Source organism: Aulonocara sp. 'chitande type north' Nkhata Bay, linkage group LG9 (assembly GCF_057382095.1).
Source record: "Aulonocara sp. 'chitande type north' Nkhata Bay isolate Kocher_YH1m ecotype deep benthic linkage group LG9, A_spYH_male_GT1.1, whole genome shotgun sequence".
Classification (NCBI taxonomy): domain Eukaryota; kingdom Metazoa; phylum Chordata; class Actinopteri; order Cichliformes; family Cichlidae; genus Aulonocara; species Aulonocara sp. 'chitande type north' Nkhata Bay.
Genome location: NC_141352.1, coordinates 16,659,574 through 16,676,736, shown reverse-complemented (window position 1 = coordinate 16,676,736; position 17,163 = coordinate 16,659,574). Strand labels below are relative to the sequence as shown.

The following is a 17,163-nucleotide window of genomic DNA, read 5'->3' as shown; positions in this document are numbered from 1 at the left end:
TACCACAGGCTATTTATCAAAGTACATTTTCCCAACCGTTTCCTTCCTATAAATCTTTCAATTTTTCCACTCAAAAAGTTTTTTTTTTCTCTTTTTCTTGCACGTCTTTTTGGTTTCCACATACATGGTTCTTACATTTGCATGATGGAATACTGGTACCTCGAGCAGCACAGAGATGCTCTGTTCCTCCCCACATCATGCTCTAAAACTGGCTGCTCTGCATACAGCGAGACAGCTGTGCAGCCTGAACTCTGGATGCCACACTGTGCCTATTGTGAGTGGCAAGCAAGAAGGCACTGGGTCTTATACAGTTGAGATGCAATGCAGCTCTGTGGTTATTAGAGAGAACAATGGGACTCTCAGTGCAAAGTGTGTATGACTCAGTCAGATTGCCAACTACAGACAGAGGCGATGGGCAGGCACGGGCCAGGCACAATGCCTACACAAACACACAAGCATACACACACACACACACACACACAGAGGCAAACATAAACACACAAACATGCAGACCTGTTGTGCAGTTGGCCGTGTAAACGCACAGAAGCTCCAGAACCGCCTCCATAGTTGCGTCGTCCAATAGGAGCCAAGGCCAAAGGGCATTGAGCGCCTGTGTTAGGTGAGCATCTGTGGCAACCACCTACAAACGCAAACAGATTTTACACACACGCGCATGATTTATACAACAGCTCCAACAAAGATGACAGTAATCAACTTAAAATGCCTCAATATTTTCCTAAGCGTGCAGGAAACGCACACAAGGCGGAGACTGATGGCAGGGTAAACACTGCAGTGGAGCCTTCATGGCTTTTTAGTCTGAGCTAACCGACAGTGACTGAAAGGCCACTTAGAAAATGAAAACCAGCTAAAAAGCCTCATAAGTAATGACATTATAGGGTGCGAGAAGCTAAACTTGCTGAGATGTTAGCACTCCACACTGTATATAAATGCCACTTGTTTTGCACATATTCAACTCTGTATATTTTATATATTTTTTTATTATTATTATTATTATTATTATTTTATTTTTTTACTATTTAATTTGTAAAAATGTGTATACACACACACACACACACACACACGTAGGAAAATATTTAGTATACAAATCCAGAAATGCATACACTATTATATATTGTACATATATTTATTAGTTTCAGGTTGGCCATTCTTGTATTTTGCTCGTTTGTGTTGTTGTGTTTGCACATCTCTGTTGCTTGTGGGGCTCGCACACAAGAATTTCACTCGCATGTGCTGTGCCAGTGTGCCTGCACATGTGATGTGACAATAAAAAGTGATTTGATTTGATTTGAGCCGTGTGCATTTAGGCAAATTTCATTCACAGAACAGCGCCGGTACTCTGGGGTTGCATTAAAAACCAATTAGCAGTGGGGAATTAAAAGGTAGGCACAGAGGCTTACTTTGCATTCATCATTGCAATAAAGAGCACTCCGCAGGATCTCCACAGTCAGCTTGACTTCCTTCAAATAGCCCTCTTCCTGATAATATGGGAAAACAAAAATAATAAAGTCCAATAGGCTTCATTTTCCAAATTTAAAAACACTCTTTACCGCAGTCATTAAAAGCTTATAAGAACAGTAAGCAGACTTTCTGCTGACAAGTACAACCCATATTCATAACATTTACCCAAAAACTCATTCGTGTTCAATTCAGTTTGTTATTCTATCCAAAGGGAAAAGAAATGCTGAGATTGGAAATTTCCAGCCAGTCTGTGCTCACCTTTTTGCGGTGGGAAGCCTTGCTGGGCCGGACTGACTCCAAGTGGAGCTGGGTATGAGTTTGCTTCAGCTGCTCCACACAGGTGTCAATTAAACCAGCTAGAACACAAGACAATCCGAGGTTCACACTCGGTTAAACTATCACCAAGATACCACGTTTCTACTGTTATTCAAGCACTTTTTAACACAATCACAAAAATCGCTCAAAAACAGGTTTGCTTCAAAGATGAACTTTTAGGGACACGGTTTAAAAGATGAACATAAAGAAACCAGAGTAAATGACAGGTGATAATCTAACTCCAGCCTGACGTTTGGGGGATTACCTTTAACTGCATAGTTTTGAGCTGTGGGGCTGCAGGCTAGCAGTGTCATCAGAGCTCTAGCTGTAAGCTTCTTTAAAGGGTCCTGAGTGGTCCTCTTCTCAAAGCTCTGGCAGCAGAAGTTGAAGCAGGACAGTGATTGCGCCGCACAGTAACACACTTTCAAATTCAAACTTTTTTACATAACATTGACCAAAAGCATGTAACTCGATTTTTTGTTCCAAAATAATTCCTAGTGAACACAAAGCTAGCTAACAACACAGCTGATTACTTTAGAGACCATCAACCCATCATACCTGTAATAAGAGCTCACACAGCTCGCTGGCTGAGGGACTATTCAGGACATCTGAGAGAGATCTGACATACTTTGAGTTAGAGGTTGTGACCTCTTGACTGCGGCTCTTTGTTTCCTCTGTGAAAACTGTACAGAGAAACTGCAGAGCCACCGTGTGAAGGAGAGGCTGCGCAAACCTCTCATTTACGCACACCGATAACGTTCCTGTAGACACACGGGGAAAATGAGAGTAAAAAACTGCAACCCTGTGATAGCTAAATATTTGTTCATGAATGAGGTAGTAGGTGCGAGAAGTAAGCACACTAATTATTTGAATGGCACCAAGATATCGTGAACATGTAAACTCAAAACTACACGCACAAAGGCTCAGCATTATTTCACTGGACTCATCAGACTTCCCTGCTGCGCCATTAATCACACAAGAAGACAAGTAGGGGTAGTATGAGGACAGGATGCAATTATCGTATCGTAGCATCTGTTCAGGAAAGTTAATACAAATAGTAATGATGCAAAAAGCATGTTAAAAAGACAGAATTGATTTTTTTCTGCATCAGATTTAAGGCTGCACAATTACACCTAAAATGCTAATCCTGATTATTTAGTCAGTTACTGCAATCAACATAATTACACCTAATCACGGTTATCAGTCTTTTATGATGTAAGACCGCATTTCATCAAGCAAGAGCTTGTGTCTTAAACCTCAGTGGGCTGTTTAAATCAAATGGAATACATAATTTCACAATAGTATATAATTGTGCAATATGAGACCCCCCTAGTTTTGCTCGCATACTGAGCCAAGCAACCTGCGTACCTGCAAACGCTCGCCAGTGTCTCCCCAGCGCAGCACAGACAGATGGGTGCGCTGCTGAGCCGTCCCTCTTCACCAGAGTAGCCAGGAGCATAAACACGTCTACCCAGCACATACAAACCACGTCCCGGGTACCTGCGTCTGAGGAGGGAAAGGGTGAGTCACAAATTTTCTGACACAAGACAGCCACAAAGAGACACACAGAGTGCACTACAGGGCATGCTGCAAGAAGAGTGGGACCAATGTCCAAAAAGGACTTGATTTTGAAGAACTGTTTAGGTTTTTTGGGGGGGAGGGGGGAGTCACCAATGATGGCATACATACAAATTTTGGAAAACAGTCTAAATCATTGTTTCCTTTAAATATAATATGATTTTCTAACCTAAACCATTAGTATCCAGCATGAGCACAGCCACCAGAGAAGACAACAGCTTCTTCAGGAAGTCCATCTGTCCAATCGGCTCCTCGCTCACTGTGACATATGACTGCAGGAGTTTTGAAAAGCTGGACAGGAACTGAAGTATGGTGACAAACTAGAAAGGAAAAATAATGCAGATATTTATTGAACAGTTAAAATTAAAAAAAAAAAAAAATCATATGATTAAAAACATGTCCAAAACAATGGTATGTTTTGAATATGAGCTTGTTTAGTATTCCACCCACACTGAAATCTGGAGATGCTCTTAGATAACCTCGTGCTGCACTCAAATGCACTGTTTTGCTTTGTTTTTTCAAACCAGCCCACAGTTTTTTGTGGTAAGATATAATAATAATAGAAATGTTAAAAACGTTGGAAAAATTTCTTTAGATGCATCTAACGCAGTAATCCTCACCTGGCGTTTGATGTCCTCTCTCTCTCCTGGAAGGATGTTTGGCGTCTTCAGCTCAGTCAGACACTTTTCAACGGAGCCAAGAGCCACCAGACTGAAGAAGAAAATAAACATGATGGAGAAAGTGTGTGCTTGCAAGGAACCAGCTAGAGGGGGATTAAGGCTACAATTAACGCAAATTCTGTAGTCAAATATGCACACTTTTATTTAAATGGTGAAAAAAAACGGTGCAGGAATGCAAGGTGTAGTTTTTGTATCTGTATTTTATGGTTTTTGTGTTTACAAGGACAAAAACTTTCTGCTTTTGTTTTTTTTTTACAAGTCTTTCCCTTAAATGATTATTTGCTTAAAAGCGCAAACACTTAAATCAATGCTTGCTTAAGATGATAATACATCAAGGGTGGTTGAGCTGGTGTTCATGTGGACTCAGCATGTGACCTCTTACCTGGCCAGAGCTTGAAGGAGCTGGTTATGTCGGATGGCAGTGAGGGTGAAGTCTGGCAGGATGGCCAGCAGGTTGGTCAGCAGGCCGCAGTGGGCCGTCAGGAGGTCAGGCGTTACCTTGACAACGGGTTCCACGGCCAAGGGCTCGCCCTGTCGGGAGTCCTGCGAGGTAATAGAGTTGCTGGTGTCTGTGTCGCTCTGGCCTGCGAGACACATCAATAGAGGGCTAACAGACACACTTCCTGAAAAAGGGTTCACATATTGTAAATCACGTCTCTGTCTCTGGCTACCAACCACTGACCACATAATTAAAAGCAGTAAACCAAAGAAAAGCTGCACTACTTTCTCAGCTGTGTATTTAGGATGCTCACATAAACACAAAACTTGGTTTAGTTTAAGACAATCAGTAGCCATATTGAGAGCCGCTGTTTCAGAAGGGAAAAAATAAAAGGTTTATGCAGTACTAAGAAGTAAACACACAGTTTTACTGAGGCTGTTATCCACAGACATTTCTCATTTCAGTACCTTGAGCCATCAGTCTGCTGACAGGGGTATCTTGTGTCATACTCAGTGGGGAGGGAGCCTTTGGGGAGTGTGGCCTTGAATCTCTTATCTATAATGGACAACATTAAGATGTGAGGATCCATTTAACTTTAATGCAGCGGTTCATTTATTGGTATGCATATTGCTGCGCTGACCACAGTGCTAGAGGTGGAGAGAGAGCTGGAGGGTCTGCTGGAGTTGACTGTGGGTGCTGGTGGGTTGCGTCCCGAAAGCCACAGAGAATTCTCAGAATCTACACAAGCATATAAACAAAACAACAGATACAGATTACAGCAGTGTTATAAGAAAATGTAGGGGGAAAAAGGGAAGAAAATCAATAATGAAAGTCAGTGTGGATGTGTACTGCTGGAACAAATCCACATTATCAGGCTTGAAGAGAGTAATTAAGGAAAATCAAAAGAATTAGCTTACCCGATGAGGCGCTCTCCTGAAGTCTTGGGCCACAGTGAGAGCCAACACGAGGCTGGATGTAGAAAGTGTACCTGCCACAGTAACAACTGGAGGCAGAGAGACCCACATGCTGGAAATACTGACAGTGATAGAGCAGAGCCTGCAGTGCTGGAAGACCCACCAAAGACACCCCAGACACTTCATCGCGAACACACGGGTGCTGGACGATGAGAGGGCGACAGGAGAATAGATGTTTCAGTATTTAATGCAAACATTATATTTTTATGATGCAATTATGATTCCCATTGAAATTTACAAATTAAAAACAAAGAAATCAAAGAGAGTTGAAGAAAAGGACAAAGTGTAGAGGCTGAGGGCATTCGTTAAGTTGCGCCACTGATGTAAGACATTTCATTCATTTTACAAATGTCACTTCATAGCTACAGGATGACATTTTGTGTCCTAGTTTTATTTTGTTTTTGGATCTTTCTTTTCTTTTCATATAGCCCCTGCACAGCTAGGCAGCAAGTGTAACCGTTTCTGCTTTCTTTTTTTTGCACTTGGCCTGCTTTGTACTTTGCAATGTTGTGTGCATCAGATTTAGTAAACAACAAGCTTTGCTTTTATAAGATAAGAACACACGATACCTTCTTCTTTTTTTTTTTTTTCAATTTCTGACTTACAGCTCCCTTGATGAGTAATGGCATGCTGAATTAGTTTGATGTTTTGACAGATTTAAATGTGATTTTTGGGGGGGGTTAGTGCTGGAAGCCTGCACCCTCAGTACAGCTTCAGTTCTAGCAACACCCCTGAACCCTGCAGGGCTTAACTAGAGAGGAGAGGATGGTTTGGAATGGAAAGGAGGGACAGAGAGGGGATATAAAGAGAGAAAAACCAAATGAGAGAGAAAGTGAAAACAGTTCATGGTCTATAAAAGCTTTTTAACTGGCTGGCAGATCTGCCGACCTGCCAGTGGGAGTCCTTGGCCTCCTCTGCGTTGGCAGGCATAGGCATCACCAGCAAGTTCTGCAGGATAAATGCAGCCTAGACACACAAACAATTAAAAAAAAAAAAAAAAAAAAAAAAAGACACACACACACACACACACACACACACTGAGTCAACTTAAACTAAATCAGCAACAGTGCCATCTGCCTTTATTTGGCTGGTAATACATTCAAGTCCAGACTCATTTTCTGACCACTCATTAGGTGAAAATGAAATTTGCTTTCCTTCCACTGAGACATATATACTCTGCAACTCATAGTTTACCTATCACTAATCATCTCTGCATGTTCTATATATTCACCCAAGAGTCCTCAGGTTAAACCATTAGTGATAATAATCAATAACCCAGAATATTTCTGGCTTTAACAGTCAACACAGTTGCAGTTCAAACACTGTACCTCTCTGCGGACCATGCTGCTCTCCTGTTGATCCAAGAGGATGTTGAGCAATGTGCCCCACAGGCCTCCACTTATGTTCTGACAGCTGGCACACAGAGCCTGGCACCCGCTGGGCATCGAGGATAGAGCTGCACCCAAACTCAAACTGGCAAATCTCACCTGACATGAAAGAATAAACCCACGTTTGAAACGAGGAAGAGAGAACACTGAGATGAAGCTTTGTTAAAGAAAAAACAAAACAAAAACATGACATGTTAATGTTATGGTACACATCTAATGCAATAAATGTGAATTTGGTCATGGTGGTTTTTATTTTTACTATAATATCATACTGACATTTAAACTGAAAACATAGTCTTCTTTGTCAAGGGAGCCTCTTAGACTGACTTGTGTGGGAAGTCATTTTTGAGCAGTGCATTTGGTACGACTAGCTGTCATGTACTTCCTTTATGCCTGTGAGCTCTTGTGCAACTGTTACAGGGTTCTTCCCCCGCCCCAGAAGCCAAACATCTAAAGCTTTATTTTAAAAACAGACAGGGTTTACAAAAAATGAAGGTGAAAAATCAAATGTAAACTCAACTCCTTTACTCTCTTACAGCAAATTCATATATTGAAGTATAAACACTAAATAAACATAGCCCAAAAAGTAAGGACATTTGTGTTTGGTTGATTATTTCGTTGTTGTAACAGTGCTACTTGGCAATAAATTACATAGTTGTCCAATAAACAACACCAATTAAGAGTCAGTAACAGAATAAGCTGTTTGGAAAGTTTTTATTGGGCATAACGCTGCTGCTCAAACCACAAATGCATTTTCCGTACCATTTAAAGCGACATAAACACGCCTTCCAACAATATTAGGATTTATTTCCAACAAACAAATAATCAACCGAACACAGTAAACATAGTTTTCGTGTTATGTTTGCATATAAAAGTGGCGCTCATTACCTCTTGATCTCGGTCCACCCATAACGGGATCAACCATGCTAAACCCAGCTGAGAGGAACTGGCTTCCTCGGCAGCTGCTTCATTCCCCAAAGACCACTGTGGAATCATGTCCTAGTGCAGGAAAAAAAAAAACACTTCGGTTTTACTCCAACGTCTTTTAATAATTTGCAGAAAAGTGTTCACTAACTATAAACACAGTAGGATCTCAATTCTAGAGCATGTTTTCTGCTGTATACTGCAGTATGTTGACACTTGCCTTGTCCTTGTTTTCAGACATCATCTCATGAGACAAGTGAAGCAAGCAGATGACTGCATTCTTGGTAACACCTTTCCCCATGAACGACAAGGAGTTGCCACCCCACTCAACGTAAAATGAGGATATCACCTGGGTAGATAACAGAATATATTGGAAATATTATATCCTTATGTGCCAATTAAGATTATGACACTATCTATCTATCTAAAAAGACATAGATACAGTGCAGAGGTCGTTCATATTTGGTATGTAGTTGTTATCCAATGCTACACCTACTTTCAGTGTGAACACCAAAGGCACAGTCAGTTGAGCAAACAGAGTACCGGTAGTTGCTTCTGTGTTAATGCAAACTGTATGCTTGTCATGCAGCCCAATGGATCCAAATGAAAATTAAATACAGCTGAGACTAATTATTTTTGCTTTGGTGTGCCATCAGGATGTGTGGTTGCACATATGAGCAGATGAAGAGAGAGAGGAGCCCAAGGCTTGCTGAGATTTGGGCCTCTACTTTGCCAGGAGGAGGTGGGGGAGGAGTCAACGAGGTGATCTATAGCAGGTGAGAGGCGGGCGAAAAGGTTAAAAAGCCGACGATGAAAGAGGACGATATCGGAATCTGAGAGACCGAAGCTGCCATTACAAATCCTAACTGCAAAAGCAAATTAACCTTCAGTCTCCATTAAATGTTAATTTATGTCAATAAAAGCTGCCCCCCAAATAACAAACAAAAGGCTGTTCCCGTGTAAACAGAGCTGTCTGTTCCTTGGGGGTCTTCATTTCAAAGCAAAACTAAATGTGGACACCTCTGTGCTCTGGACTGCTGTGCAAGCTGGTCTACACTGAGTTACGCTATTGTTTTATGGACCGTAAAACAGCTGAACAGATGGAATAGGCAAGGTTGATTAATCTCATCAGCATCTTCACAGTGTGGCGTGTCTAATCAATGAATGTTTTTTACCTTTTGTTATTCATGTCCCGTAACCACATTTTTGCTTAATTTTAATTAATTCCACAGAAAGTACTCTGTTTGCCTTTTTCTTCATTTCTGTAGGCATTCTCGTATCTGATGAGAGGGGAAAAGCTTCGGCACTTGCCAATGCAGCGCACGAGCATATGCGCACACACTGTGCAGACAAAGAACTTGACACTCATGCCACATGCAAATACAAACTGATGGACAAACACATACCTCTAATAACCCACTGAGATACTTGGAGCAAAGGGAGCTGGGCTCCAGGTCAGGGCAGTGGGAGCTCCAGCCAGGCTGGGCAGTCACGCTGATCATGCCCTGCAGTGTCCTCTCCAGGCTGGGAAGGCCATAAAAACGCGGTGCATCAGACACCCGCAGGCTCTGAAGCAAACGGACGGCCAGCTGGCTCTTGAAGGGGCCGGCTAATGCCAAACATAGCCTGGACAGACAGGAAAGGAGAGAACGAGAAAGACAGAAGCGAGCAAATCAGACAGAAAAAGGCAAAAAAGGCAGAAAAAGAGCGATAAAGACTGAATTATTTATACCTAGCACTACAAAAAGGTATTTTGTGTAAAATATGGCTGAATGTTTTGGTAAGGCAAAAAATGCCTCAGCTGTAGTGGAGAAAAAGTATTTGATATGTTAGAAGCAGATAAATCTCAATGATACGCATCACGTTATAATGTAAAAAGGAAAAAAAACATCTAACCTGTCCAATGTAATTACAAAGTTGTGTTTTACTTAAAAGTTCAAATTATTTAATCTAAAAAAAAAAAAAGAACCACTGGCTGTCATATGTGACTTCACCAAAGGAAGCCACAAGTGTGTCTGTGAAAACCTACCTGTCAGTGGTGTGTGATAGGCAGCGGAGTAAGGTTTTAAAGAAGTGGGTGAGCTCTCTCTGCAGTCTTTGGCTCACATGGTTCTTCACTTCTTGATGCTCCCCTGTGCTCTGAGTTGAGGTCTGGTTCTCCACACCAAGCAGCAAATTCAGCAGAGACACAGCATCCTGGAAGATACGGATACTGTTGAATTGTACGTAATTATTTTAAATTCACCCCCATAATTTGTGCATTCCTAGCTAGTAGTGTTGAGTGTATTTACTTTAGTTATAGAGGTTTTAAACTGAAGGGAGAAAAGAAAAACTGACTTATGGAGTATTATGGAGAGAAGGGCGAGAAGTGTATGCAAGCAACCACTTCCTTCTCTCCCTAAAAAACCTGCCTCTGCAATGCCAAACAGCAGAATTTCATACTGAGCAGTGCACACAGAGTGGGTAGTTAATCCAAGTCTATGAAGTGACAGATGTTCCTGAAACAGCTCAGTAATTACAGAAAAAGTCAGAGCAGCACTGCTCACCCCTGCCAGGCATTCAGTGTGAGTCTTCGTTAGCTGCCAGGGGAGGAATTATTGTTTACACACACATTAATGAGAAAGCCAAGGTGAAACTGATTAAATCCTAAAAGCAGCACTGAAAAAGTGAGATGATTTTTCTGTTAAGGTATAAAAAAAAAAAAAAAAAAAACTATGAATGTGACTTTGTTTTAAGGAAATAAGGAAATAATCTCTGCCACAGGCCTGAGGTAGAAAGCTACGAAACCATTTTTAGTTATGAAAAAGTAATATGGTTGTGCGACGGTGTGTGTGTTTGTGTGTGAGTGATTTATCCATGCTTTGATTGCCTATTTATAGCTTTCTGCTTCTAACCAGATTACCAGCTAATGGAAACACATACACACATATTTTAATGGTACTAACAAGGTGAGCTATGGTGTGACACATAAATAAGATGAGTAAGGTATGTATGGATAAGATGGCCACTAGTTTAATGGGAAACTAGAGTGCTCAATGAATCCATAACTAAAATAATGTGTACACGCTGTGCCAAAAAACTAGGAACTAACTAAAGTAAAATGGCTGGACATTAGTAAGATAAGATAAGATACCTTTATTAGTCCCACAAGGGGAAATTTCATGTTAAGGCTGCCGACATACTGCACGCAATGGCGGTGCCATCTTACCCTCCGACCATACATACATTACACAAAAACATCACATGGGGAAGACAGGTCAGAGAGGTATAACAATGGCAAATGCACCACATGAGGAAAGATAAGGAGAAAAAAAAAAACTCCCCCCAGACTGAGCTCCACTCTTAATACACCAGAGAAACACACAACAAGCTCAGGGATGGGTAAAGGATGAGAGACAGCCAATGTAGACAGTACATCCGGGCCTGCAGCCTATGCGCTGGTTTCCTTGATCCACCGTCAGCATCGGAAGGGAATAAGTGTCGAAGGCGTTTGGAGGAGGAGGGGGGGGGGGGGGGGGGGGGGGGAGTGTACATCAGCATGTGCATATATGTCTGTATGTGTACGTGTGTGCGTGTCCAGAGTTCAGCTGAGACAGTGTCCTTCGCCCTGCCAGGCTAAGTAAACAGTAATCACTACAAACTCTGTAGCTGTCTGTGTTTGAACCATGCTAAACAGCATAGCTCCTGTTAAATGAAATGAAACTATAATGATTTTTTTTTTTAAAGTGAGGTTTTTCTTTCACACATGTCATGATGTGTACCTGGTTGAGAAGTAGCTCCAGTATCCAGCGCAGGTCCTCGTCCTCTGAGTCGGCCGCAAATTCAGTGTCAATCTGCGTGAAGTAGGCATTCAAAAATGCAATGATGCCCACCAGCAACCTTTCATCCTCAACACAGGCTGGGCGCACCTGGAGAAACCTGCAGGGAGGAAGAGGAGGAGAAAGAGACAACATTAGAAGAAAAACCATGGTTGAGAAGGATAATAACATTGATTGAATAACACTGATCAGATCAGAGAAATAACTGACATATGTGAGTTTGTGTTTATGGAGACTTATTCCAAAATGTCTTCATTGTTACTGAAGTATTACATTTCATTCATCACTTTTTAGTACCTTGTTGCGTCCTCCTTTTGTCTTCAGACCTACTTTAATTCTCCTTCTTCGTGGCACAAATTTATCAAGGTGCTGGAACCATTCCTCAGAGATTTCGGTCCATACTGACATGCTACCATTACACAGCTACTGCAGATTTGTTGGCCTCACCAGCAATGACCCTCAGGTAGGCTGTGGTGTTTAAATTATGCTCAGCTGGTACTAAGTGATCCATAGTGTGCCAAGAAAAAAAGATATGCTTTACACTATTACACCACCAGCAACCTGAACACTTCAGCCATATCTCTGTGACTAAATGCACTGGATTACCATCATGTGATTGGCTGATTAGATATTTGCGTTCATAAGCAGATGAACACGTGTACCTAATAAAGTGGCAGATGAGTGTCTATGTCTCACTCAGTTTTGCTAAATACCCATTTCCAAAAAAACTGAGAACCTGTGTAAATATAAATAAACACAATGCTTCCAGCTTATTCAGATCCTAAATTAAGGGAGAATAGTTCAAAAAACATTTATACAATGTTGAAAAAATACATGTTTATTTTGAATTGGATGTCACCCACTCATTCGGCTAAGCTTATATCTGTGTTGCATCACCATTTCTTTCAACAACACTCTGTAGGTGTTTAGGAATTGAGGACACCAGTTGCTGTAGTTCTGAGAGCACAATGTTTTTCCATTTTTGCATTCTTAGGATTTGAGCAGACCAACATTTCAGGGCTTTCTTTGTCATATTTTCGGTTTCATAATGTGCCAAATGTGTTGAATGGATGACAAGTCTGAGCTGCAGGCAAGTCAAATTAGCACTCTTACTACAGAGTCATGCTGTTATAATGCATTCACAAATGTCACTTGGCATTGTTTTGCTGAAATAAGCAAGTTGAAAAAGACATTGTCTGAATGGAAGCGTACGCTGCTCGCAGACCTGAATATATTGTTCAGGTCTGTGCTCAGTTTTTGCCTGTGCTACAACATAAAGTGCATTTTTAAAAGTATAAACATTTCACATCTCATTTTCCATATTTGACATATTGCCTATACCGAATTTTAATCCTTGAATTCTATCTTTATTTACATTTTACACACAGGATTACATTTACTGGTTATGGTAACAGTGTGAGAAAAGTTCATAAATCCTTGATTATAATTATCTAGTGTACCTGGTCACTGCAGCCTGCCAGCTGAGGGAGTGAAGGGTCTCCCTGCATCTGTAGGTGGGAATGTGTGGGAATGCCAGCCTGTCAATCAACAGGTAGATGCTGAGCCTGGAGAGAGCAGAGGCCACAGAACTGTGCCCTGATGCGGTGACGATGGCCTGGATACAATCCTGCAGCGCAGTGGGAAGGTGCACTGCCTTCAGCCACAAAACTTGTGTTTCTGACAGCTTTAAGTCGGGATGGAATCTAAGGGGAATACAATGTTAATGGTTTAAAAATGTATATATTCCAAATTAAAGCGCATGACTACTGATGAGCTGGCAAGTTTATTGCTTAAGCAGCAGCCTCAGAATCACTAATGACTGCATTAACAGTCATATTTGATCACCAGTCTAGTGGGATGAGACATTTATGATTCATCAGAAGTTTTGAGAATTTCTTACAACTGATTAAAGCAGAGGTAGCCATGTTTTTTTCGAGTGTGGTAACAAAAAAACAACAATATCTGAAGCTGATCGCTTTGATACATAGCTATACTTCACATAAACACTAAGTACAAAGAAGACACCCGTCTATTTTATTGACTAATCAATCTTAAACAAGTGCTGTTTTCCCCAGTCACAGCATTGTGTGAAATTCAGTTTAAGATGGACTAATCCATCCATGGTGTGCTTCAAACATCTGTGCTGTAATCAAGCTGGCTGAATTTGGGAGAGACACTCTCATTTGTTTGAATTAGGTCACATTAGAAGTAAATGAAGACAGATGAAACACAAGATGGCAAGGCTGAATCTAAAACTTCACCGCAATGCTCTACAACAGGGAATGTTTTAAAAGAGTGATATCTATAACTTAAAGCCTTTTCTCAAAAAAGAAAAAAAAATCCTGTCACAGAATTATTGCTCAGGTAAGTTTCTTTGGCAGTCTACTAGACTACTTTGCTTGACACAGAAACATTCATCTACCATGGTGTCCAATCTCTAATTTAATCCTAATTTTTAAACACAAAAAAAGAACACACATGAAACGCATTAGTACAATGGCCACACCTAACATTTGCACATATACAGTTGGAAATATGAAGGAGCTTACTCGCTGACATCTCTAGCAATGCCACAAAGCTCCTGAAGGAGGTTATCTATCCCAGAATGCCACGCAGTGTTCCAGGCCACCTGTAGGGCTTGGCGGGCAGGGTTAAGAGTTTGGAGGTCAGACGAAGGCACCAGTACGCAGCGGTACGGACTAACAGCATGATGAGTTGCTGCCTGAAATGGAACGTTGTACCTTGAAGAAAGATTAAAAACAAAACTGTGAATATTGTCTGTCAAGTGTTTTAATGACAGGGAAGTAAAAAAAGTGGCAACGAAGCACAAGGCAATATTTAACACTGCTGCTGACCTCCAGAAGTTTATGAAGGTCTTACCTGCGTGTTACTGCCAATGGCAGGGAGAATGGTGTGACGCTCACTTCTGTGGTGGACGTGTCAGACCTGATGACAGAAAAAGAGCACTGCAGTATTAAAAGGATGAACATTAACGCATGCACAAATGGAAATTTAAAGAGAGGAAAATTATGCTCACCATAAGTCAGTGCTGGCGATCTCATCAAATAGCAGTAAACTCATCAGAACAGCAATCTCACTTCCATCGCTTTTGTTCTCCTTCAATATGAACGATGCTATAATGAAGACCAAAATAGGCAATTTACATAACAATGACATCCAGAACTTTATCACTTGAGTCCATAAGAAGATTACAGAAGTAATAGTGAAGTAGTAGTTTATATTGCAAGAATTTATTTGCAAAAATAAACTTGCAAACACTTTTCTTATTAAATGTAAGACTCCACTGAATTTAAAATGTGGTTATGTTTAAAACACTGCATATCTTTTGCATGAATAAATTTCAATAAAGCTCTATTTTCTGTCTAGACCTGACTAAAACCATTACGCAAATATACATAAAATCACTTGAATTAAATGTCTTTTAATTTATAAACCAAGTTACATTTTAGCTCAAATTTATGCAACAAATATTAGAGCTGCTGTATATATTACCAACTACTATTAAGACTAAGCTGTTAAAAGTGCACTGCTGCCGAGCCGAGCTCTGTGGCAACAAGTTGCATCATACTAATATGCTACTTACTACAGTGTGACAGCATGGTTAAAAGCTATGCATCAGTGGATGACTTGAGAATATGGCCCCGAGCTACTCGACACAATGTGTGTAGCTGTTATTTAATGAGTTGTCTTGTGAATGTACCCCTGAGCAGTGTGAGGAGCAGGAGCTGCCGCTGTGCCAGGCTGTGCCTCAGAGATGGATCAGCGTACACCAGCTTTCTCAGGATACATACACAAGGCTCCAGTAGACAATCAAACCTCTGGGGAAAACAGCAACATACTCACTCGGTGTTTAATTGCAAGGAAAACACAAACAAAGGCACACGCTGCCAGTCGGCCTCGCCTTGTTCTGCCTCTCACAAATGCACAGGATTTCTTTAGTGTCAGCTCGCATAAGCTATACCTAAATTCTGTGACTGTGAAGGTTGCAGGCAAGGGAGGTTGGGAACAAATACAAGTCATTCTCTGTAGCCCTGTTACTCCACATCCATGTAGCGAGACATGTTGGACGATTACCCTCGGCAGTTTCTGATTAAAAGCCTGGGAATGGTCAGCAGACTGCATCAACTACAGGCCAGAAATCACTGCTGACCAGGGCCTGTCTGACAATATTTATACACGCCATTTCATCCTTCTATCATTCACGGCTCAGTGGTTTTCCTGCATCCACACATGAACTCACGTGAACACATAAACATGGACATATACATAAACGAGACAACATGTGACTTTATATATTTGGGTTATTGAGTTTCAATAGTAACTGTTTCAGTAAGCATCTACAGTCTGTTTCTTCTATTTACCTTGTTGCCATTTACACACTCCATAATTACAGAAAGGACTTTATCTGTTATTCCAAGGTTCTTTAGTACTGGGTGCATTGCTGTGTCTAAAGGGAAAGAAAGAAAACCGTTCAATATATGTCAAAACACACACACACAGTAAAGTATTGGGAAACAACAAACACTGGTGCCCTTACTACAAATTGTAGTTTTAACACAGCGTTTTGCGTATCACAGACTTTTATAATTGATTTACATTTTAGTGAATGCAGTTTTTGCAAAGCTTTTTCTGGGAGTAATAAGACATTCAAATCATCAATTATCCAGATGTAAATTAACATCTCTAAATCCTTGTATTATCACATTCTAAAACTGGCCTGGATGTGCCACCAAAGTCAGTGTTTCCCAATAAAAAAATCATTTCAATAAAAATAAAAAGCATTTTTTTCTGAAGCGAAGCATTCTCACAGTGGAATAGCAGTGTATCTGAAAACCACCAGGGTTTTATTCATTACAAACCTAAGGAACAAGTTCTGTCATTTTGCAGGGAAGTTCCAACTTTTGAGAGCTGACAATAAGGAACTAAATCTGTCTAACTTTTGCAAAACATTATTTGCTGTTTGATAAGCTGAGGATTCATCTTTTCTATGAGCATTCGTTTCATTCCAGCTCAGTGTGACAGTTTCTGATGCTGTTTCGCTGCTCTCATCTGCTCTCAGTGGCACCATGCATGTGTCTTCCAAACTCCAATACATGTGTTTGTGTAACAGACACACACGGAGCAGAGGAGCTGATGACAATTTACCAAGTTACTGTAAGTAAAACTTGCAAAGAATAACATTTTATTCTGTGCAAATGGTCAGCTGACGATGACAGTTTTTTGAGATAATGTGGATTGCTGAATATAGCCCATGCTTTTTCCCCCTCTCTCGCTTGAAAGAGCTGAATGTAGACAGTACATTTCCTTCTGTATAATAATATACAGAAGGAAACGAATAACAATCTATTAGTTATTAATCTTTGGCTCTCTTCCACAGTGTGTCTCTTCCCTCACCCTCATCCGGTCGCAGATGGCCGATCCTCCCTGAGTCTGGTTCTAACTGAGGTTTCTTACTCTTAAAAGGGAGTTTTTCCTTCCCACTGTCACCAAGTGCTTGCTCTTGGGTCATCTAATTGTTTGGGTTTTCTCGATATCATTGAATTCTCT

At 40.9% G+C, this 17,163-nt stretch overlaps 1 protein-coding gene across 1 annotated transcript in view; it reads right to left on the bottom strand.

The window, feature by feature from the left end:
* rttn (rotatin) overlaps positions 1–17,163 on the bottom strand; it is a 37,190-nt gene that overhangs the window by 7,258 nt on the left and 12,769 nt on the right. The window contains exons 20-44 of the mRNA XM_086306124.1: positions 15,978–16,063; positions 15,317–15,434; positions 14,633–14,729; positions 14,476–14,541; positions 14,145–14,336; positions 13,056–13,298; positions 11,539–11,695; positions 9,807–9,973; positions 9,184–9,403; positions 7,998–8,126; positions 7,742–7,852; positions 6,794–6,952; positions 6,354–6,431; positions 5,409–5,607; positions 5,132–5,229; positions 4,959–5,046; positions 4,435–4,636; positions 3,993–4,083; positions 3,542–3,692; positions 3,163–3,300; positions 2,353–2,555; positions 2,060–2,165; positions 1,738–1,835; positions 1,419–1,496; positions 514–640 (exon numbers count right to left, since the gene is read on the bottom strand). Coding sequence (XP_086162250.1) covers positions 514–640; positions 1,419–1,496; positions 1,738–1,835; positions 2,060–2,165; positions 2,353–2,555; positions 3,163–3,300; positions 3,542–3,692; positions 3,993–4,083; positions 4,435–4,636; positions 4,959–5,046; positions 5,132–5,229; positions 5,409–5,607; positions 6,354–6,431; positions 6,794–6,952; positions 7,742–7,852; positions 7,998–8,126; positions 9,184–9,403; positions 9,807–9,973; positions 11,539–11,695; positions 13,056–13,298; positions 14,145–14,336; positions 14,476–14,541; positions 14,633–14,729; positions 15,317–15,434; positions 15,978–16,063 — 3,402 coding nt within the window. The remainder of the gene's footprint in view (positions 1–513; positions 641–1,418; positions 1,497–1,737; positions 1,836–2,059; positions 2,166–2,352; positions 2,556–3,162; positions 3,301–3,541; positions 3,693–3,992; positions 4,084–4,434; positions 4,637–4,958; positions 5,047–5,131; positions 5,230–5,408; positions 5,608–6,353; positions 6,432–6,793; positions 6,953–7,741; positions 7,853–7,997; positions 8,127–9,183; positions 9,404–9,806; positions 9,974–11,538; positions 11,696–13,055; positions 13,299–14,144; positions 14,337–14,475; positions 14,542–14,632; positions 14,730–15,316; positions 15,435–15,977; positions 16,064–17,163) is intronic.